Source organism: Sus scrofa, chromosome 10, assembly GCF_000003025.6.
Source record: "Sus scrofa isolate TJ Tabasco breed Duroc chromosome 10, Sscrofa11.1, whole genome shotgun sequence".
NCBI classification, from domain to species: Eukaryota; Metazoa; Chordata; class Mammalia; order Artiodactyla; family Suidae; genus Sus; species Sus scrofa.
Window position 1 is genome coordinate 14,031,338 of NC_010452.4, and position 19,419 is coordinate 14,050,756.

General features: G+C 40.6%; 1 protein-coding gene across 1 annotated transcript; it reads right to left on the bottom strand.

Moving 5' to 3' along the window:
* On the bottom strand, positions 1,033-18,261 carry ACBD3 (peripherial benzodiazepine receptor associated protein; the record flags this gene model as incomplete). Its single annotated transcript, NM_001009581.1, is given in 7 exon segments — positions 1,033-1,547; positions 4,560-4,562; positions 4,862-5,146; positions 7,755-7,941; positions 12,176-12,350; positions 14,628-14,786; positions 18,161-18,261. Coding segments are annotated over 7 exon segments (1,119 nt in total). The 3' UTR covers positions 1,033-1,335.

Here is a 19,419-nt window from a genome sequence, read left to right on the forward strand (position 1 = left end):
CCTTATGTAGTGAATTGTACATATTGCAGCTAATCGATGGAAATCCTCCTACAAGAAGTGATTTATGATTTGAAATCTTAAAAATCTAAGTATTTCAGTAACAACATATAATTACATTATGTGTATATTGCCAGATTTGTCATTTTCTATCTACACCACCCTCCCTTCTGAAAACAATACTCTCTAGACTAGTCAATCACTTATACAAATTTGAGGCAATTAAGCCCTACTTGTTTTCAGTAGGGAAAACAAAGATGTGCCTCTTCCCATCAATGAAGACATAATACAGATTAAAGCTATAAAAAATTTAAGCACGGGAATACGCATTTCCAATTCTCTCAAGTTATTCCAAAGTGGAATCCTGTAGGGTTTGGGCCTAAGTAGTATCAAATTAAAAGAAAATGGACTATCTCTGGCAGTGATTTCCATATTAGTGCAATGTTATTTCCCATACACTGAATTATATTTAAATGACTTTATATATTTTCATTCAGTAGGTGCCAATGTGAGTTTACAAAATCCCTAACTATATTCTTATATAGAAAAGTTTCAATTTGAGATGCTCTATAAAGCCAAATCAAGACAAGAAAATGAATTAATTTTGCTTTGCTACTGGTAGCACGAGTACCAGATGAAGAGAAAAAAACCGAGTTTGTGGAGGTTTGCCAAGACGGATGTTTGAAGTGTTCTATGTATCCTGACAGTTCAATTATCAATTGTGTTTGAACATTCTATATTAAGATTATTCAGAAAATAATTATCTGTGATATAACTCTCAACTAAACAGTTGCACCGGAAGCAAAAACAATCTAGGTCATTCAGAACAAGATCAAATTTAGGCAATTTCTTTTTCTACTATAATCTGTGAGGTCTTACGTTTTTAAGTTTTAAAAATGGTGACCTGCGATCAAAGTCAAATGTACCTCATGTAGACTATTAACACAGGATTTCAAATTAGAGGGCACTGTAACTATGGGCTCTCATAAAACATGTAAGTAGAGCGGGCAGCAATGGACTAAACCATCAGCCAGGTGGGGTCAAGGTTGGGATGTTTATTTTGGAGACTTTAAAGATTTAACACATAGCTCATGTAACGTCGGCATCCACTAGTGACTCTGCTGGTCAGCACCGAAGGGCTGGATGAGTCTGAGGGATCCCTTTTACCCCAAAGTATTAATGCTAAAGAGTTTCAAGGAAATCCTGATCCCCAACAAGAGTTCACAGATCATCACACCAAAATCAACAGGGCAAACACTGACTGCAATGCTCCCCGAGTCAAAAGAAATTTCCAATTTAAATGCCATCTTCTGCCCAACTCTAAACTCTGTAACATCTTTATCTAGTGTAATAGACTCTGTAGTAGACTGATTTAGACCTCCACAAGGAGTAAGAGTTGTCAAACTTGAGGAGATAGACCCCTCTCCCTGGATACTGGTGGCTGCCAGCATACACCTCTTCGTGACAGTCCCGCCGGTACACAGGCACAATCTCATCCAGCACAGGCTTGTTGGCATTCTTTTTGGCTTTCTCTTCAGAACTGATGTTTTCTGTGAGAAAGGACAGAGACCAGTTAGTGTGAACAGGTCCAGGAAAACCACATATGTGTCAAGCATTCTAAACTCCACCCTTTCTTTGAGAAACTGCTTGGTAGGAATCTCTCAGTCCGCTCTACAACTGTATGCATGTGAACACGTTCTGATTCCTTTACACTCCCGAGCAACTGCTGGGAACCAAGCACTGGGGGCAGCAGCAGTCAGCATCCTCTCTCGCCTCTGTCCTCGGACCACTGCTCCCATTTCTGAGTCCCCTTTCCCCCTTTCCCATCCATTCAATTCCTAATTCCTCCCAACAAGAGGCACCTCACTCATCTGAGTAAGATCCTCCTCCCTCAACAGTGTGAAAGTCCTCTCTTGTTGGAGGAAGGGAGCTTACAAGCACTGTTATTTTCTATTTGTTTTAAATATAAAGAGTAAAATGAGAAAGCCACAGTAGACAGGTGGACATTCCGAGACACACTGAAAATTCAATTATTTTCATTAGGCCTGCGTAAGCTAGGGATGATCGCAGTGGCCAAAAATAAGCTTGGATTCAAGTTTTACCTCAGTTATTAATTGTCTGAACTATAATGATATGAAAAAAAACTACCTGTAGAAATCTATAGGAATGAGAAAATTACGAAGCAGCTTAAAATGTTCAGTTTAACATATTAAATATGAACAGCCTCAAGGAAGATAAAAGGAGTATTCAGAACAGATTTTAAAAGACTTTAAGGTTTGTAATATGGCAGAATAAATTTTAGAGACATGAGTCCATTATATGAAGACAGTCAACAGCCACTATTAGGAATTTTAAACCAGGAAGGTCTAAGAAGCTCACAGTCTCGAGAAGCTTAAGGAGATAAAGCTGTAACGTGGTATCCGGGATGGGACCCTGGAACATTAGGTAAAAACTAAGGAAATCTGAATAAATACGGACTTTAGTTAATAATAACTCATCAATATTGGTTCAATGGTTTTGATGAATGTACCACAGTACAATGTAAGATGTTAAGATATACAGGAACTCTTTGTATAACTTTGTAATACTTCTGTAAATCTGAAACTATTCTAAAATTAAAAGTTTATTTCTTAAAAAAGGAGATGACACCCTTATAAATAAGCCCAAATCATATTTGCTTTATCATAGCAGTACTACTTAAAATATTTTAAATGCCCCTCATTTGTGAATGAGAAATAGAGAGCCATTCAAAATACACACTACTGCCCAGAGGGATAGCCATCAAACAGATTACTGGGCTCAGTAATTCAAAATCCAAATTGTGTTCAAAAGCCATAAAATTAAAGGTTACTGGGAAAAATGAATAATGCATCTTTCATCAATTTAAGCAAAGACTTGGAACCTAGAAACAATAAAGTGGAGAATTACCACAGAAAGGTGGAAACAAAGAAAAATGGATATTTCTTTTCGAAGAAAACAAACCCCTTCATCTTTTAGACCCAATGGAAAAAAACCAAAGCAACGAAGACCCCCTTCCATCTTCAACCACGTTAAAAGGACCCCCTCACAAAATAAAACACACAGTGTAGACAAGACATGGGTGGACGGTGGCCTCATAAGGAATCGTACGGCTAAATGCTGTTTTTGAGTTTTTAATTCACTCTTATATTTTTTCTTTCTGGTTCAGTCAGTAATACTCATGGGCAACATTTTACCTTGCTAGTGGTACTCAGAAATAGAGCCTGCTGAAAACAAAATGCCACATAAGACAAAGAAGCACCTAAATGATACTGACCTGTGTGTGTATTGTCAACGTGACCCCAGAGGGCCTGAAGTGTCTTGGTGTGGTAATATACTGAACTTGTTATGTCAGAAGCTGACTGAACTTTTAGCCTCCCTCCATGCACCTCCAACAGGTACCTCTTTGAATTTAGCCCAGTATAGCTGCTATGATTACCAACACTTGTCAAGAATAAGCAATGTGATGGGTAAGCAATGAGGGACTGCTGTACAGCCCAGGATGGGATATGGTGGAAGATAATGTGAAAAAAAGGATGTATGTGTATACATATAATTGGGCCACTTTGCTATACACCAGATATTGAAAGAACACTGTAAATCAACTATAATAAAAAATTAAAAAGAAAATAAAATGGCAAAATAATTTCGAAAAAAAAAAAAAAAAGAATAAGCAGTTTGTTTATGTGTCACCTGAAAAGTGAGTTAGGGCAAGAACCAAAGGTGCTTTCCCCTTCTCCCAGCCAGGGCACCCCTTCCATATTACTCTCAACCAAGTCAACAAATAGCTAAAAGCTTAGTAGATGTGTACAAAAAACTCTGTGTCCTAACTTTTCTGGACAGCAAAATTAAGGAGAGCATCTTCTTAATTAGTAAGCAATACATTTTACAATGTACTTCCTAGACCAAAATAGTTTTTTTTTTTTTTTTTTTGGCTGTGCCTGTGGCAGGCAGAAATTCCTGGGCCAAGGATCAAATCCAAGTCACAGCAGTAACAACACTGGGTCCTTAACCCACTGTACCACCAGGAAATTCCTAGACCAAGACAGGAATTTAGGCTGTCCTTGGTGACACTTTACTTAGAGAAAAAAATTTCACTCTAGTGAAACAGGGAAGAACAATGAACATTTTTTAGTTAAGATGTTCTGATGAGTTTCTGTACTGACATTAACAAAAATCTTAGGGTGTTCTCTTGTGGCTCAGTGGGTTAAGGATCTGGCGATGTCACTGCTGGGACTCTGGTTACACCTATGGCAAGGGTTCCAGTCCTGGTCCAGGACCTTCCACGTGCTGCAGGTACAGCCAAAAAACCCTTAGAATAATCACTAAAAAGCTGCTATCAGAAATATAAATTTAGACAAATTCCAGAGTGAGCAGAATTTCTTTCCTGCTTTTAAAAATTTTTTCAAAATGAGCTTGCACAACTGGCTTTTCAACGCATAGGCTTGAAGTAAAATGGTATTCAGAAAAAAAATAAACTGCTAAAAGGCCTTCCTGGCATTCAAAAGAATTCATGTTCAGACCCCCGTCCCTTAGAAGGCTACCTTCTCTCACAAGCTTTTCAGCCCAAGCTCCCATCAATGAAGCCACTGATTCCTGTCCATGAAGTGCTAATCAGGACGCGTAAGGCTGGCTGACATCTCAACTGCTACCATCTTCTTTTGGCTGCACCTGCAGCATGTGAAAGTCCCCAGACCAGGGACTGAACCTGTGCCATAGCAGTGACGTGAACTGCTCCAGTGACAACACAAGATCCTTAACCTGCTGTGTCACAAGAGAACTCCTCAACTGCTACCATTTTTGCCAACACACAACCCAGAGACTGAATCTGGAGCAATGGCTCTACCTTCCTCCTCGTCGTCATCATCGCTGGACTCACTGACATGGACGCTGACAGCAGTGTTTGGAGAGTCTGTCCATTCAAAATACACCCCAAACCCAATGTCATAATTGTCTGTAGCAAATTCCCAAAAGAGATACGATCCTTCTTCATGGGTGGGTACTCGAACAGTGACCACTTCTCCTCGGCCCACTGTAATCACAGAATCCGAGTCCTGCCGAATCTTCTCCTTAAAGTCTCTGATCTGGGGCCGTGTCCACATGGATGGAGCCGCTATTACTGGAAGAGATTCTAAAGGCAACAGCAATTACAAAGGCTGAAGAAGCTGAGCCTTCACCTGCAGGCAGCAATATCTGCACAAGACCACCGGCCAGCCCCATGGAGGCACCAAGTGCAATCTGGCCTGCCTTGGATGGAGGACCCAGAGGACTATTAAAGCCTCCCCAGGGAGGTCTCCCCCTAGACCACTACATCTGGACAATGTCACAGGTATTCAGAGCTCATCATACCACTTCAAGTAACATCCATTTTCTTTCTTTCTTTGTTTTTTGTCTTTTTAGGGCCCTTCCCACAGCATATGGAGGTTTCCAGGCGAGGGGTCTAATCGGAGCTGCTGCTGCCTCCCTACGCCACAACCAGAGCAATGTGTCTGTGACCTACACCACAGCTCACAGCAATGCCAGATCCTTAACCCACTGAGCGAGGACAGGGATCAAACCTGCAACCTCATGGTTCCTAGTCAGATTCGGTTCTGCTGTGCCACAACAGGAACTCCAACATCCATTTTCTTAGAAGGGTTTTTCCCAATGCTAAGTGCACATGGGGATTTAAGAATGACCTTGGATGGAGTTCCCCTTGTGGCAGCAGAGACGAATCTGACTAATATCCACGAGGATGCAGGTTTGATCCCTGGCCTCACTCACTGGGTTAAGGATCTGGTGCTGCTGTGAGCTGTGATGTAGGCTGGCAGCTGCAGCTCCAATTTGACCCCTAGCCTGGGAACCCCCATATGGTTGCGGCCCTAAAAAGACTTTAAAAAAAAAAAAAGAATGACCTTGGAAACTTCCTAGCTGAGGACAGGGAAACATTCTAACAAATAGAGAAATCTGGACCTTGAAAAAAGTCCTGACCTCTGAATAAATCAAAGTGCAAAGTTCAAGAGGAGGAGCCTTTTTTTTTTTTTTTTTTTTTTTTAAGCACAGTTAATTTACAGTGAGGGAGGGGCTATTCTAAAGAAAGAGAAAAACAGGAATGGAACCACTAGTGACTGAGTAAAAAGGGGTCAAGTCTTGTTATGAGCAGTATCTCTGTACACTGGACTACTCAATAGGTTTCCCAGAGTCATTCATAGAGTCTTTGGTAAAAGACTCCTTTGAAAATACTGGTGAACTCTTCATAGGAAAAAAAAAAGGGGAGGAGGGATATGAACCAAGGTATTTCAAGATCCTTTCTGAAACTTTTTGTTACTTGTTCCAAAAACGCAAGGGAGATCTCTGAAACCGACCGTCTTATGAGCCACCACCATCTCTGATCAGCGTGGCCACTGAGATGATCTCTCCCTTCCTGCTTAGTGAACTCGGCCTCTTTCCTCAGATTTCTCAGTCCTCCAAGTCCTGGATCTACAGCAGGCCACACTGCACTTTGGTGCTTCCTGTCCCCTTCTCAGGAAAACCTCTGGTGACCTCCAGAACTGGGTCCTATCTCCCACATGACATGCTCTCAAACTATAATGGACCCCCTCTCGCCATCACAGAACTTAACACAGCCACAGTTTACATTGTTATGTGTGTTATCTGCTTCACTGCTATAGCTTGACACTCAGAAAACATTCAACCTTTTTTTTTTTTCTCCTTTTTTTCTTTTGGACCACATCTGCAGCATATGGAAGTTCTCAGGCCAGGGACTGAATCCAAGTCGCAGCTGCAACCTATGCCACAGCTGCGGCAAGGCTGGATCCTCAACCCATGACGCCAGGCTGGGGATCCAACCCTTGCTGCCATGGAGGCAACACTGGATCCTTAACCCTATGCACTACAGTGGGAACTCCAACCATTAAAATGAATGAATGAGCTGCCCATGAAAAGTAAGTAGATCTGTGAAAATTCTAAGTTATCTACTCCGTAATATGGTGCTTTTGTCTCAAAAAATATACTGTAATATATGCTAGCCAGCCTCCAAGATGGCCCCAGTGATCTTCCCCTCTGGGTAGTCACATACTTGTGAGGTCACCACCCAAAACAGCAGGGTTGGTACGTGTAACCAACAGAATATGTCAGGAGTGCTGATGTATTACTTCCATTAGGACATAAGAAGACACTCCCACTTCTGCCTTGTTTTCTTTTGGATCATGCACTCTGAAGGAGGACACGCAAAGCAGCCCTACAGAGAGGCTTCATGGGCCAAGGAACTGAGGCCCTCCTGCCAAGAGCCAGCACAAACTTGCCAGTCCTGTGAGAGAATGATTTTGGAAGCAGAGCCTCTAACCCTGGTCAAACCTTCACATCACTGCAATCCCAGCTGACACCTTGACCACAACCTCATAAAGGCTAGAACTACTACCACTCAGCTAAGTGGCTCCTGAATTCCTGACCCACAGAATTTGTGAGCGATGATAAATGTTTCATTTATTTTAAGCTGCTAATTTGGACACCATGTGTCACAATACCGATAACCAATAACATAAGACAACCCCAATGTGTCAAAGGACATCGAATCTGCTCTTCTATTCTCAGGGCTACCAGAAGCATCAGATTCCGACTAAAAAGAGTGAAAAGCATTTAACTCTCACATATATATATTAACTGCTCTCAAAACTACTTAACCTGACTTCCTGACTCTGGCTTTTCAAGAAGTCTGAATTATGGCATCTGGATGGATGAACACATATGCCAAACTGTACCTTTTGGTCCATTCTCCAGGGCTTCTTCCGCAGTTTCTGGTTCAAGCTCTTTTTCAGAATTGTCACTGTGGTTTTTGGCCTGTCCATTAACTGACATCATATCACCTGGTGCAGGTGTATTCACTTTTGACGATGTAGGCAAAGAAGCCCCAGCTACTGCTACTTCCTGTTGTTTCTGTAACGCTGCCTGTAAGTCAAGAAAAAGTGAAGATATACTGACTGGGAAGGCTAAAAATGGGATATCTGTCCTGAAATGCATTCTGATGCCATGTTTTTGCCCTATCAAATAACACAATGCTCCAAGAAACTAATAAACTTTTTACCGGTTTTTATGCTATATACAATGAATATTAGGAGCACAATATCAAAATGATAGCTAAAAATGTCAAAATGTTGATACAAACAAAAAACTGTAACTGAGGATCACTAGAAAAACTAACCAGGAAAAATTAAGTAAAAATAATCAACCTGGAGTTCCCATCGTGGCACAGTGGTTAATGAATCCAACTAGGAACCATGAGGTTGCAGGTTCGGTCCCTGGCCTTGCTCAGTGGGTTAAGGATCCAGCGTTGCCATGAGCTGTGGTGTAGGTCGCAGATGCGGCTTGGATCTGGTGTGTTGCTGTGGCTCTGGCGTAGGCTGGCAGCTACAGTTCCGATTTGACCCCTAGCCTGAGAACTTCCATATGCCTAGGGAGTAGCCCTAGAAAAGGCAAAGAAGACCAAAAAAAAAAAAAAAAAAAAAAAAAAAACCCAAAATAAAATTATTATAAGTAAAAACTGAATACAGTAACATTTGTTCTTAAAACTGATAGAGGAAAATCTCTTCATCAAATTCAGATATGTAAAATTTGAATCAGAAAAAAATTAAGCTTGGTAGAAATACAGAAGAAAATTCACAAAGGCAGAAGCTGTAACTGGTTAAATCTGGTAAGGGCTTCCAAAGTAACCAACATATCAAATATGAACAAAGAAAATCAGGAGTTCCCGTCGTGGCGCAGTGGTTAACGAATCCGACTAGGAACCATGAGGTTGCGGGTTCGGTCCCTGCCCTTGCTCAGTGGGTTAAGGATCCGGCGTTGCCGTGAGCTGTGGTGTAGGTTGCAGACGCGGCTCGGATCCCGGGTTGCTGTGGCTCTGGCGTAGGCCGGTGGCTACAGCTCCGATTGGACCCCTAGCCTGGGAACCTCCATATGCCACGGGAGCGGCCCAAGAAATAGCAACAACAGCAACAACAACAACAACAAAAAAAAGACAAAAAGACAAAAAAAAAAAAAAAATCAATAAACTAAATCTTAATTCTAAACTAAATACAGAAAAATTCTTATCACAATTAAATGAAAAACTGTTAAAAAAAAATAAAGAATATTGACCTAAAAATCAAATAGGCTTAATAAAATGGAGTTTGGGGTCAAGACACTTTCTTAATGAAAATTCATCAGTTTGACATAATTGATTAAAATATGTATATTCATAAACTTGAAGTCAAAATGTTCTCTGAGTCAAGACAGGAGAATAAAAACATCTTAAGCCCAAAAGACAAGTACTTTGGGACATTCCTCTCTTGTATCAAGATGGATATTTTATATACATACATACATATATATTTTTATTTTATTTTATTTTATTTTTTATTTTTTGCTTTTTAGGGCCACACCTGCAGCATATGGAGGTTCCCAGGCTAGGGGTCAAATTGAAGCTTCAGCTGCCAGTCTATACCACAGCCACAGCAACTCGGGATCTTAAAACATCTTCAACCCACACCACAGCTCATGGCAACACCGGATCCTTAACCCACTGAGCAAGGACAGGGACCGAACTTGCATCCTTATGGATACTAGTCAGGTTCATTATCACTGAGCTACAATGGGAACTCCAAGATGGAAAATATTTAATACTACTAGAAATGCCTAGTATTATTTAACTTTTGAAGGAAACTTTAATTGAATTACAACGTACACATAGAAAAGTAAAGAAAATCATAAATGTACACCTTGATCAATTTTCATCAGCCAAACACAACCATGTAACCAACACCCAGATCTAGGTATTACCTGTATCCCAGAACCCTCCTGGTACCCCTCAAAGGGTAACAACTATTCTGACTTGTAACCTTATAGATTTTCTTTGCTTGTTTTTAACTAAAGTTATATAATGAAATTTTGTAATATATGCTCTTTTTGTGTCTGGCTTCTTTCACTCAACATTTGTTTGTGAGGCTCATCTCTAATGTCAAAAGTAGTTATAACTGTATTTTGTTTGTAGTGATATAGGATATGCCACTATGAAATACAGAATTTATTTATCTGATCCACTATTGAGCATCTGGGCATTTAAGTAACTTTTTAAACTAAAACACTGTTATAATAAGTGAACATATGTTTACAACAATTAAAAAAAAAAGAAAATATAGGACAAAAAGATTTTATAATCTCATGGTCTGGGATAATGATATATTTTAGCATATCCATATACACATTTCATTTAACATCTCATTTACAAACCAGGTACTTAAACAGCAACACCTCTCTCTGCTGCTAGTGCAGGCTAATAAAGCAAAGATTTTAAAATACCTTCTTCCAAGGCCTAGATTCTCAGTAATTTCCATATCAGTTTTCTAAAGTACCAGCTTCCAGAAAAAGTACATACAACCAAAACAAGTCAGCACACTCAGAACATTTGCTGCATGACAGGAAAGCCAAAAAAGCATTTCTGTTGATGATCAATAGGTCAGCTCAAATGGTCCCTCTCCATTTTAAGCCCTTCTTGAAACTCTAGCAGAATGAACAACTGACTCCTGGTACCAGGACCCCACTGCCTATGAATATACATCTATTATACATAACAGAGTGTAATTATTTATTTACACAATCTCTCCTCTATACTCTGGCAAGTTTGTATAAGCACAGAAAGGTACAGAAATAAAGTAACAAACACCCAGGAAACTACACCCCCAAATTAATGTGTTCTCATTTTGTCACTTTGGTCAGTATTTATATAAAAATAAACACTTTCTGAGGCTGAAGCTCCTTCCCCAGTCCCTTTCCTTCTCTCTTCCCTGAGAAAAGCAATCGATTTGATAATCTGAGTTTGATCACTAAAATCTAAACTATAGCTTTCCAATTCAGCTTCAAAGATTCTTAGTTTTCCACCATTTGATTTTGTTCTCACTAAATGACAGCAATGTATAAGCAGGACAGTGTGTATGAACTATCCTCTTAAAAATTACCTCAATGTCCATTAAAGCAGCAGGAAAGGGGGAGTGTTATGCTAAAATAGAAACAGGCTTTAGAGGACAGGAAAGAAATACTACACAAATACCACTTATTATCCTGAATAACTGGTTTGCCATCATCTTCCTCTTCTATGGATTACACAAAACCTGCAGTGCCTTTTAACAGCTCACTAGTGCTAAAGACATGGGGGAAATACTGTAAGGACATTAATATTTAAGGAATTTAAAGAGCTTGGCAAAACAAAAAAGATTACTTCATCTAGCAAAAAATGGCGAGCAACTATAATGTAACACTTGTCTTCACTCAGATTATTTTGAGAGGTAGTAACTGCTCTCTAAGTGAAAATTAAATAAGTAAACTTAGCTACGTTAACTTTAAGAAGGTATTCTATGCCTCCGCAAGATGTAAAAAATGAATGTAACATCAGTTATCTTCCCCATGTGCCAAATATTTTCACAGAGAAAACTATTTTTCCTGTGATAATCCTGTGAGGGTAACAAGACCGGTACCAGGATTTTATGTCCTATTCTTAATGACCAGGAGAAAAGGCAGAAAAAAAATCAGAGCAACAGGTAACTTGCCTGAGATCAAACAAGGTAATGGCAAAGCCAGGACAGCATCCCAGTGGTATCTGACCTTCAGTCCACATCCTGCCCCTAAGACACCTACTGCTACAGGTAGAAGCAAATATACGGGAGCAGGATGCTGAGGACCACCAGTGTGCTGCAGGAGAGCACGGTAGCTACTGGACCCCACACAAAGGTCAGGATGAACCCAACCAGCTCTGCCTTAGGGGATGGGGTTCTTCAATTAGAAGCTGTATGGGCCTATCTCTGATAGCACTCTGCCTGAAGGATGTCCTTGAACTAACACTAATCACCCAAGTCCTCACGGTTCCAGCACCACTCTTAGAAGTCGATGTCAGACTCTCTGGAATGATACCAGGTCCATACAACTCCCAAATACCCTTAGGACAATATAATAGTGGTCACATCGTTTGGTGCTTTGATATATACTTTCTTTCATAATTGCCAGTGCGATGCTAAAATCTCCCTTAATAAAGGTCACCTAAAAGTTACTTTATACCTGAGAGGTTGGCTAATGCAAAATTCATTAGCAACTGTTAGAAAAGAACTTGAAACTAAAAACCCTCTCTAAGGCTGAAATCGGGGGTTATCTATCATACCTGTTGCTGTGCAAGCTGGACTTGATACAACTGCTGCATATACTGCTGATAGTGCTGCTCCTGCAACTGGCGGATGAGAATTTGCTGCTGTTCGTAGTTCCCTGGATACTGTTGGGCTGCATACTGCTGGAACTGCACGGCAGTCTGGGAGTTTAAAGCTGCCATTATCTGCTGCCTAAAAACATTAAAAAATATACACTAGTCTGACTACAGGAGATTGATTGTTCATGACAAAATAAAATGTCCTTGTTATTTATTTTTAAAATGTGTAACTCTTAAAAATGACTAAGCTGGTAATGTATACCAATCAGCGTATGTCCTAGGCTCAAAAGAAAGATTTAAGAAAATAAACTTGGCCTCTAATTTTTCACTTAGGTTTTCCACAGAAAATTTAGGATGGAGAGGGAGAATAAGCACACCAGCATCACCATCACCATCATAACTATTAACATTTATTGCGCCCTTACTACGTGCCCGGCAGTGTTCAGGGCACTTCATGCACTAACCCACTGAGGTCTCACAACCACCCTCTAAGGCAGGATTTCCCAAACAGGAAATGGAAGCGTTCAGTAACCTGCCCAAGATTACACTGCTAGTAGATGCCAGAGCCAGGATTCACGTCTACAGAGTTTGGCTACAGTCTACACTCTTTTTTTTTTTTTTTTTGTCTTTTTAGGGCCATACCCACAGCATATGGAAGTTCCCAGGCTAAAGGTTGAATCGGAGCTGTAGCTGCCAGACTATGCCACAGCCACAGTCACACCAGATCCGAGCCATGTTTGCAACCTACACCATAGCTCCCGGCAATACCAGATTCTTAATTCACTGAGTGAGACGAGGGATCGAACTCGTGTCCTCACAGATAGTAGTTGGGTTTGTTAACCACTGAGCCACAAACAGGAATTCCCAGCCTATACTCTTTAAACATGATGCTGTAAGAGGATGGATTGCCATCTATAGCAGAGATGAGATATTTAACTATTGGTCATGGCTTCTCTACCTAAGTACATGAAAAGCTGTAAGAGCTAAAACATGTTATAGGTGGCTCTGGTGAGTATAAATAAAGCCACGAAAATCTGAGTGTCCTTGGCATTTAATGTAAAGCCTACCTTAAAGAGGAACACTGAAGATGCTAACTGGGCATGCTTAGTTTAGAGATACTGATTTCTATAAACTATTACTCTTCTTCATTTTCGATAGAGGAACCACATACTTAACTCAGTCATGTGATCACAATAAAGACCTCAAAGCCATCTGTTAATAGATTATAACAAAGTAAATTTTCACCAACTCCTCAGCAGAACAGGACTCTAGGTCCACCAAAGGGACCCTTACCATTGCTCACCCACTGAAGAGATCAGCATTCATAGTCTCTCTCCACGGCAGAGTGAGGCCCTGGGTTAGTCTGAAGCTTCTCTGAGGTCTACTCAGATACGATGAGGAGAAAACAACGGGCCCACATGTCCACGTATTTCATCTATAGGCCATGCCGGAGTTCCCGTCGTGGCGCAGTGGTTAACGAATCCGACTAGGAACCATGAGGTTGTGGGTTCGATCCCTGCCCTTGCTCAGTGGGTTAACGATCTGGCGTTGCCGTGAGCTGTGGTGTAGGTCGAAGACGCGGCTCGGATCCTGCGTTGCTGTGGCACTGGTGTAGGCTGGCAGCTACAGCTCTGATTTGACCCCTAGCCTGGGAACCTCCATATGCCGCGGGAGCGGCCCAAGAAATGGCAAAAAGACAAAAAATAAATAAATAAAAAAAAAATATAGGCCATGCCACCCCTAGGATCCCAGGTCTTCTCCTCAGTGTTTCATGGTCCTTAATCCCTTCTTCCTTGTTCCCACAGCTCCCTCCTGAAGAACCAGTCCCTTCTGAGATGGCTGCTCTCACAGCCCTGAAAGAATGAGAAATGGCTGCAGCTCCTAAGTCCAGTACTAGGGGACCAGGAAAAGACACGTGACAGAGGCTGAACCAACTATATTCTCCAGCTTGGGAATGTGTAACTGGGTCTCTCATATCCCAGCAAGTCTGTCAGATGCCTGAAAACAAAGACCACATAAATCCACCAGGCAGGGACAGCCTTGCATATGCCAAAGCAGAGAAACAATTTGCAGACAACAGGAAGAAGGAACAGAGACATAGCTGAGTGAAGCAAAGACAGGAGATTGTGTGGCCCAGAGACAGAGAGCAAGTAAGCAACCTCAGCTTCTGTTCTAGTGCCTGGCTTCTGGGAGCAAATCCCAAATCCTTCTAACACATTCCTCTTTTTGCAACCACATGATGCTTAAGATGAGGTCCTCTTCCATAATACATCATTGGTACAAAGGGCAAGTAACTAATGCTGGTCTACCTCCCAGCCAAACAAATCAGAGAATTACTCTAAGGCACACAATGGGGAAGGTGTGGGAGCCCATTTTTCCTTCTTCAACACAAGCCACACCACAAGCTTACTTCTGCTGCTCCAGCCGAAGCCTCTCTTCTTCTATTCGCCTCCTCTCTTCTTCCTCCCGTCTAAGCCTTTCTTCTTCTTCCCTCCTACGTTTTTCTTCCTCCTTTTGCAAACGTTCTCTTTCTTCCTCTTCACGCCGCCTTCTCTCTTCCTCCTCCTTCCTACGAGATAAAGGACAGAGAGAATGAACTCTAAACAAAGAATCCAGTCTAAAAATAATTTAAGACTATTTCCCAGTGGAAACTGACATAAGCTTTTTTTTTTTCTTTTTTTTTGTCTGTGCCTGTGGCATGCGAAAGTTCCCAGGCCAGGGATCGAACTCTCGCCACAGCTAAGCAGCCACAGTGACAACGCCGGATCCTTAACCCACTGAGCCGCAGGAGAACTCCTGACACAAAGCTTTTTAGAGAGCCATGTGGTAATTTTATCAGAATTGAAATGCACATATTCCAGGAGAAATTTATCATATGGAGTCAATTTCACAACATACAGATTGCAGCAAGAACAATGACTGCTGCATAACCACTGAAAAAAGAGTCCATCAGCAAGGTACCGCTGAAAGCATTAGACATGCCCATACCCTAAAGAAGCCCTCCTAAAATATGCTCACAGCATCACAAACTTTTCCTTCATACTACGTGCTGTAGTTGCAATGAAATTTGTGTGATAAATTTAGCAATACATTTGCCTTACTCATTAAAATACATGCTACATAAGGGCAAAGACTGCCTAGTTTAGTTTATACCTCCAGGACCACAGTGCTGGAAAGAGTAAGCACTCAAGAAATGTGCAGAGAAGTGAATAATCTACTCTGAAATGCCAGGCAGCCATAAAAAATAGAACTATGGGGACTAATATGTAAAGACATTTAATATATATGTTTAATGGAAAAAACAGGGAAATGAATAGAAAAAAGGCCTGGAAAGACATACTCTAAATGTGTTGGTAATTAGCTCTGGAGAGAAGAGTGAGATTAAAAGTAAAGTGGGAAGGAAGGTTTTAAGCTTGTGCTTTATATACACTGCCATGAATGGAAGGTCATTTACATTGCATCTATTCATATATTATTTCTGAGATTTAAAAAAAAAATTAAAGCTTCTAATTTAGAAAAGAAAGAACAGTTGTAAATCTAGGTGCAGCCCTTACCCATCCCCAAACTCCCTTTTCCAAGGGAAAGTAGACTCTACTGCACTACGAGTGGATGCCGTGTAGCTCCAAGAGTAGGGAGCAGTATGGGGCAGTTACAGAGAAGGAAGATTTCTGAGGGTTCTCAGAGAAGACATCATTTCATGATCTTACCATGAGAAGTGCCTGGATCATCCTACCTTTTTCCCATACTTCTATAAGTGACTAATACACCTGAGCCACAACCAAGGCTCAAAATACAGCAATAACATAATCTGCTTTAACATGTCACAGCTGGTACACAGGGCAAAATGTTCCACAAGCTAGAGCTTCTGCTTCAGGATAGGGGGGTCTAGTCTTCAATGCTTTAAAAGAATTCTACATGGACTTCATTCCATGGATAGAAGTATATTTTTAAAGGGAAAAAATATAGTTTTATATGTTGAGTAATAACTTAAAATGTTCAATTTATTATTAAAAAAGAACTTAAAAAGCAATGTATACATATTTTCAAAGACACAGCTACAACTCACTGATCCAAAATCACTACATAATGGACTGTATCACATAAATCAATTTTCCAGTAAATAAACCTCACTCCATTCTTATAAGAATCAAAACTTTTCCTTCAGATATAAACTATCTTCCTTTGGATAAATATATTCTGGAAATATATTAAGATATTTTCTATCCTCTTAAAGAGGAATAACTTATATCCAGTATTCTGTCTCTTGATAACTCAGAAATTATAACTACAAACATAAAAATTATATGTCATAATACAGTGATGGAGAGTTTATCTTCATAGTAAATGGCCTCTGACCACCACACTTTTATAATTCTTTATTTTATTTTATTTTTGCTTTTTTTTTTTTTTTTTTTTTTGTCTTTTTGCTATTTCTTTGGGCGCTCCCGCGGCATATGGAGAATCCCAGGCTAGGGGTCTAATCGGAGCTGTAGCCACTGGCCTACGCCAGAGCCACAGCAACGCAGGATCCGAGCCGCGTCTGCAACCCACACCACAGCTCACGGCAACACCGGATCTTTAACCCGCTGAGCAAGCGCAGGGACCGAACCCGCAACCTCATGGTTCCTAGTCGGATTCGTTAACCACTGCGCCACGATGGGAACTCCTATTTTTGCTTTTTTCTTTAGGGCCACACCATTGGCAAATGGAGCTTCCCAGGCCAGGAGTAGAATCAGAGCTACAGCTGTTGGCCTACACCACAGCCACAGCAACTAGGGATCTGAACCACATTAGTGACCTACACCACTGCTTAAGGCAACGCCAGATCCTGAACCCACTGAGCGAGGCCAGGGATCAAACCCACAACTTCATGGTTCCTAGTTGGATTCGTTCCACTGTGCCAAGATGGGAACTCCAAAATTTGGTTTTAAAGCTTCATTTTCATTACCTAGAAATTTTAATCTATCAAAAGTTCTTGAAAATATAACTTCTAGATAAATAAGGTGCTAATTATAATTCTGTTGAGTTCACGATCATGAGAGAGAATCCTATAAACATAAACAGCACATTGAATAGTTGCCCCTCCAACCTCTGGAAATAATAAGCCATCTGCAAGCCACAGCCAATATCAAACACCTATATAAACAAGGCCTACCACGTAGTACAAGTGATAACCATGACTTGGAGTATGAATATTCTAGAAACCCAAGGGAGGTAAGCAGCAAAGGGTGTATCAGACCAGAGAGTAAGGAGGAAGGGTGGTTGAGCTCACTGTGCTTGCTGAGACACTTGGTGTAGTAACACAAAAGGAATGCTGCCATGATAGATGGGTGGATCCTTTTAAAGGTATAGCCAGCAAACCCCCTCCCCTCAAAACTAAAAATAATAAATAAATACCTGCTCACATCAGAAAATCTGACCCACTGCTATAAGAATCGGGGATCCTGGAGTTCCCACTGTGTTGCAGTGGGTTAAAGATCTGGCGCTGTCATCTCAGTGGCTTGGGTTGCTTCTGTGGCATGGGTTTGATACCTGGCCCTGGAGCTTCTGCATGCCGGCAAAAAAAAAAGCAGAGGTCCAATGGAAGAAAGACACTTGATTTAGGAGTTCCCATAGTAGCTCAGTGGAAACAAATCCGACTGGTATCCATGAGGATGCAGGTTTAATCCCCGACCTGGCTCAGTGGGTTAAGGATCTGGCATTGCCATGAGCTGTGGTGTAGGTTATAGATGTGGCTCAGATCCTGCTTTGCTGTGGCTGTGGTGTAGGCCGGCAGCTGTAGCTCCGATTAGACCCCTAGCCTGGGGACTTCCATATGCCGCAAGTGCGGCCCTAAAGAGCAAAAAAAAAAGACACTTGATTTAGAACAGACACTCTATAAAGCAAAAGCTTCAGTATACTGGGCTACATAAGGATAAAGAACTTTATGACCTCAAACCTCACCTTTTTTTTTCTTGCTCTTCCTTCTCTATTTTGTGGGATGCAACATATGTTGAAAAGAGATGACAACACCTATTCAGGAGCTTGACAAACTCTACCATGGCATCCTCTTTAGACATGGTCCCCAGAGCTGCCCATTCTCTCCTGTAAAAGATAACAAGAAAAGTTACTTTCTTTTCTTAAAAAAAATGAGAATTTGATTTAATTTAAACCTAAATATGAACAAATCTCAATTATTACTAAAAAGAATGATTCTACTATAAACAAAAGGTTCAAAATTTCATTGCAATAAGCATGTACTGATTTACTAAATTAGATATGCCACCTATAAACTAAACCTACTGTCGTAAACTACAATTTAACTGCACTGCTGATAATTTCCAGACCAGCAGAAGGGTATCAAAGTTTTATGTTTCTTATATCACAGTTTAGTCTAACTAAATAAAATGCTTACTAAATTCTTTTTTGTCACAACTATGCACACATCCCAAAAGGGGAATCAATTACTATATTGCAAATGGCTGTTTCAATATTATTTAGAGAATCATATGTTCATAATCATATGAGTAAACATCTTCCACAATATTAAATATCTCCAAGCCAAAGACAGATACACATCCAAAGACTCCAGAAGCTGCAAGCAAAAACGTTTAGATCTTATTCTAAAGCTAAGGAGCCAGCTATTGACATGTTAACCAATTCACTTTGTACTCTTTCAACATTACTCTCATTAAATTCATTATACAATAAAACAGTATTACCTCCTGTCATTCCCCAACACATCAAAGAATCCAACCTCAGGACAAGTATCTGGATTATATGGACCCATAAGAACCTGCTTATGCAGTGCCACAAGCTTCAGTTTTTCTTCGTAAGTTGGATGAAAGGCTTTGCCATCTTTTTCTGTAAGAATAATAAAAAGAAAACAATTAGCACTGACAAAACATATAATTTTAGGCATTATATGTTGCAATTTTGCTATAAGGTATGTCACAAATTGTGAGATAGAAAGATATATATACATACATATATATAAACACTATTATAGTGAGATTTTTATTTCAAGTACTAAATTTTGATAGTCAATGGAGTTCCCGTAGTGGTGCAGCAGAAACTGAATCCAACTAGGGACCATGAGGGTGTGGGTTTGATCCCTGCCCTTGCTCAGTGGGTTAAAGATCTAGCGTTGCCATTGAGCTGTGGTGTAGGTTGCAGATGCGGCTCAGATGTGGCTGTGGTAAAGGCCGGCAGCTGTAGCTCCA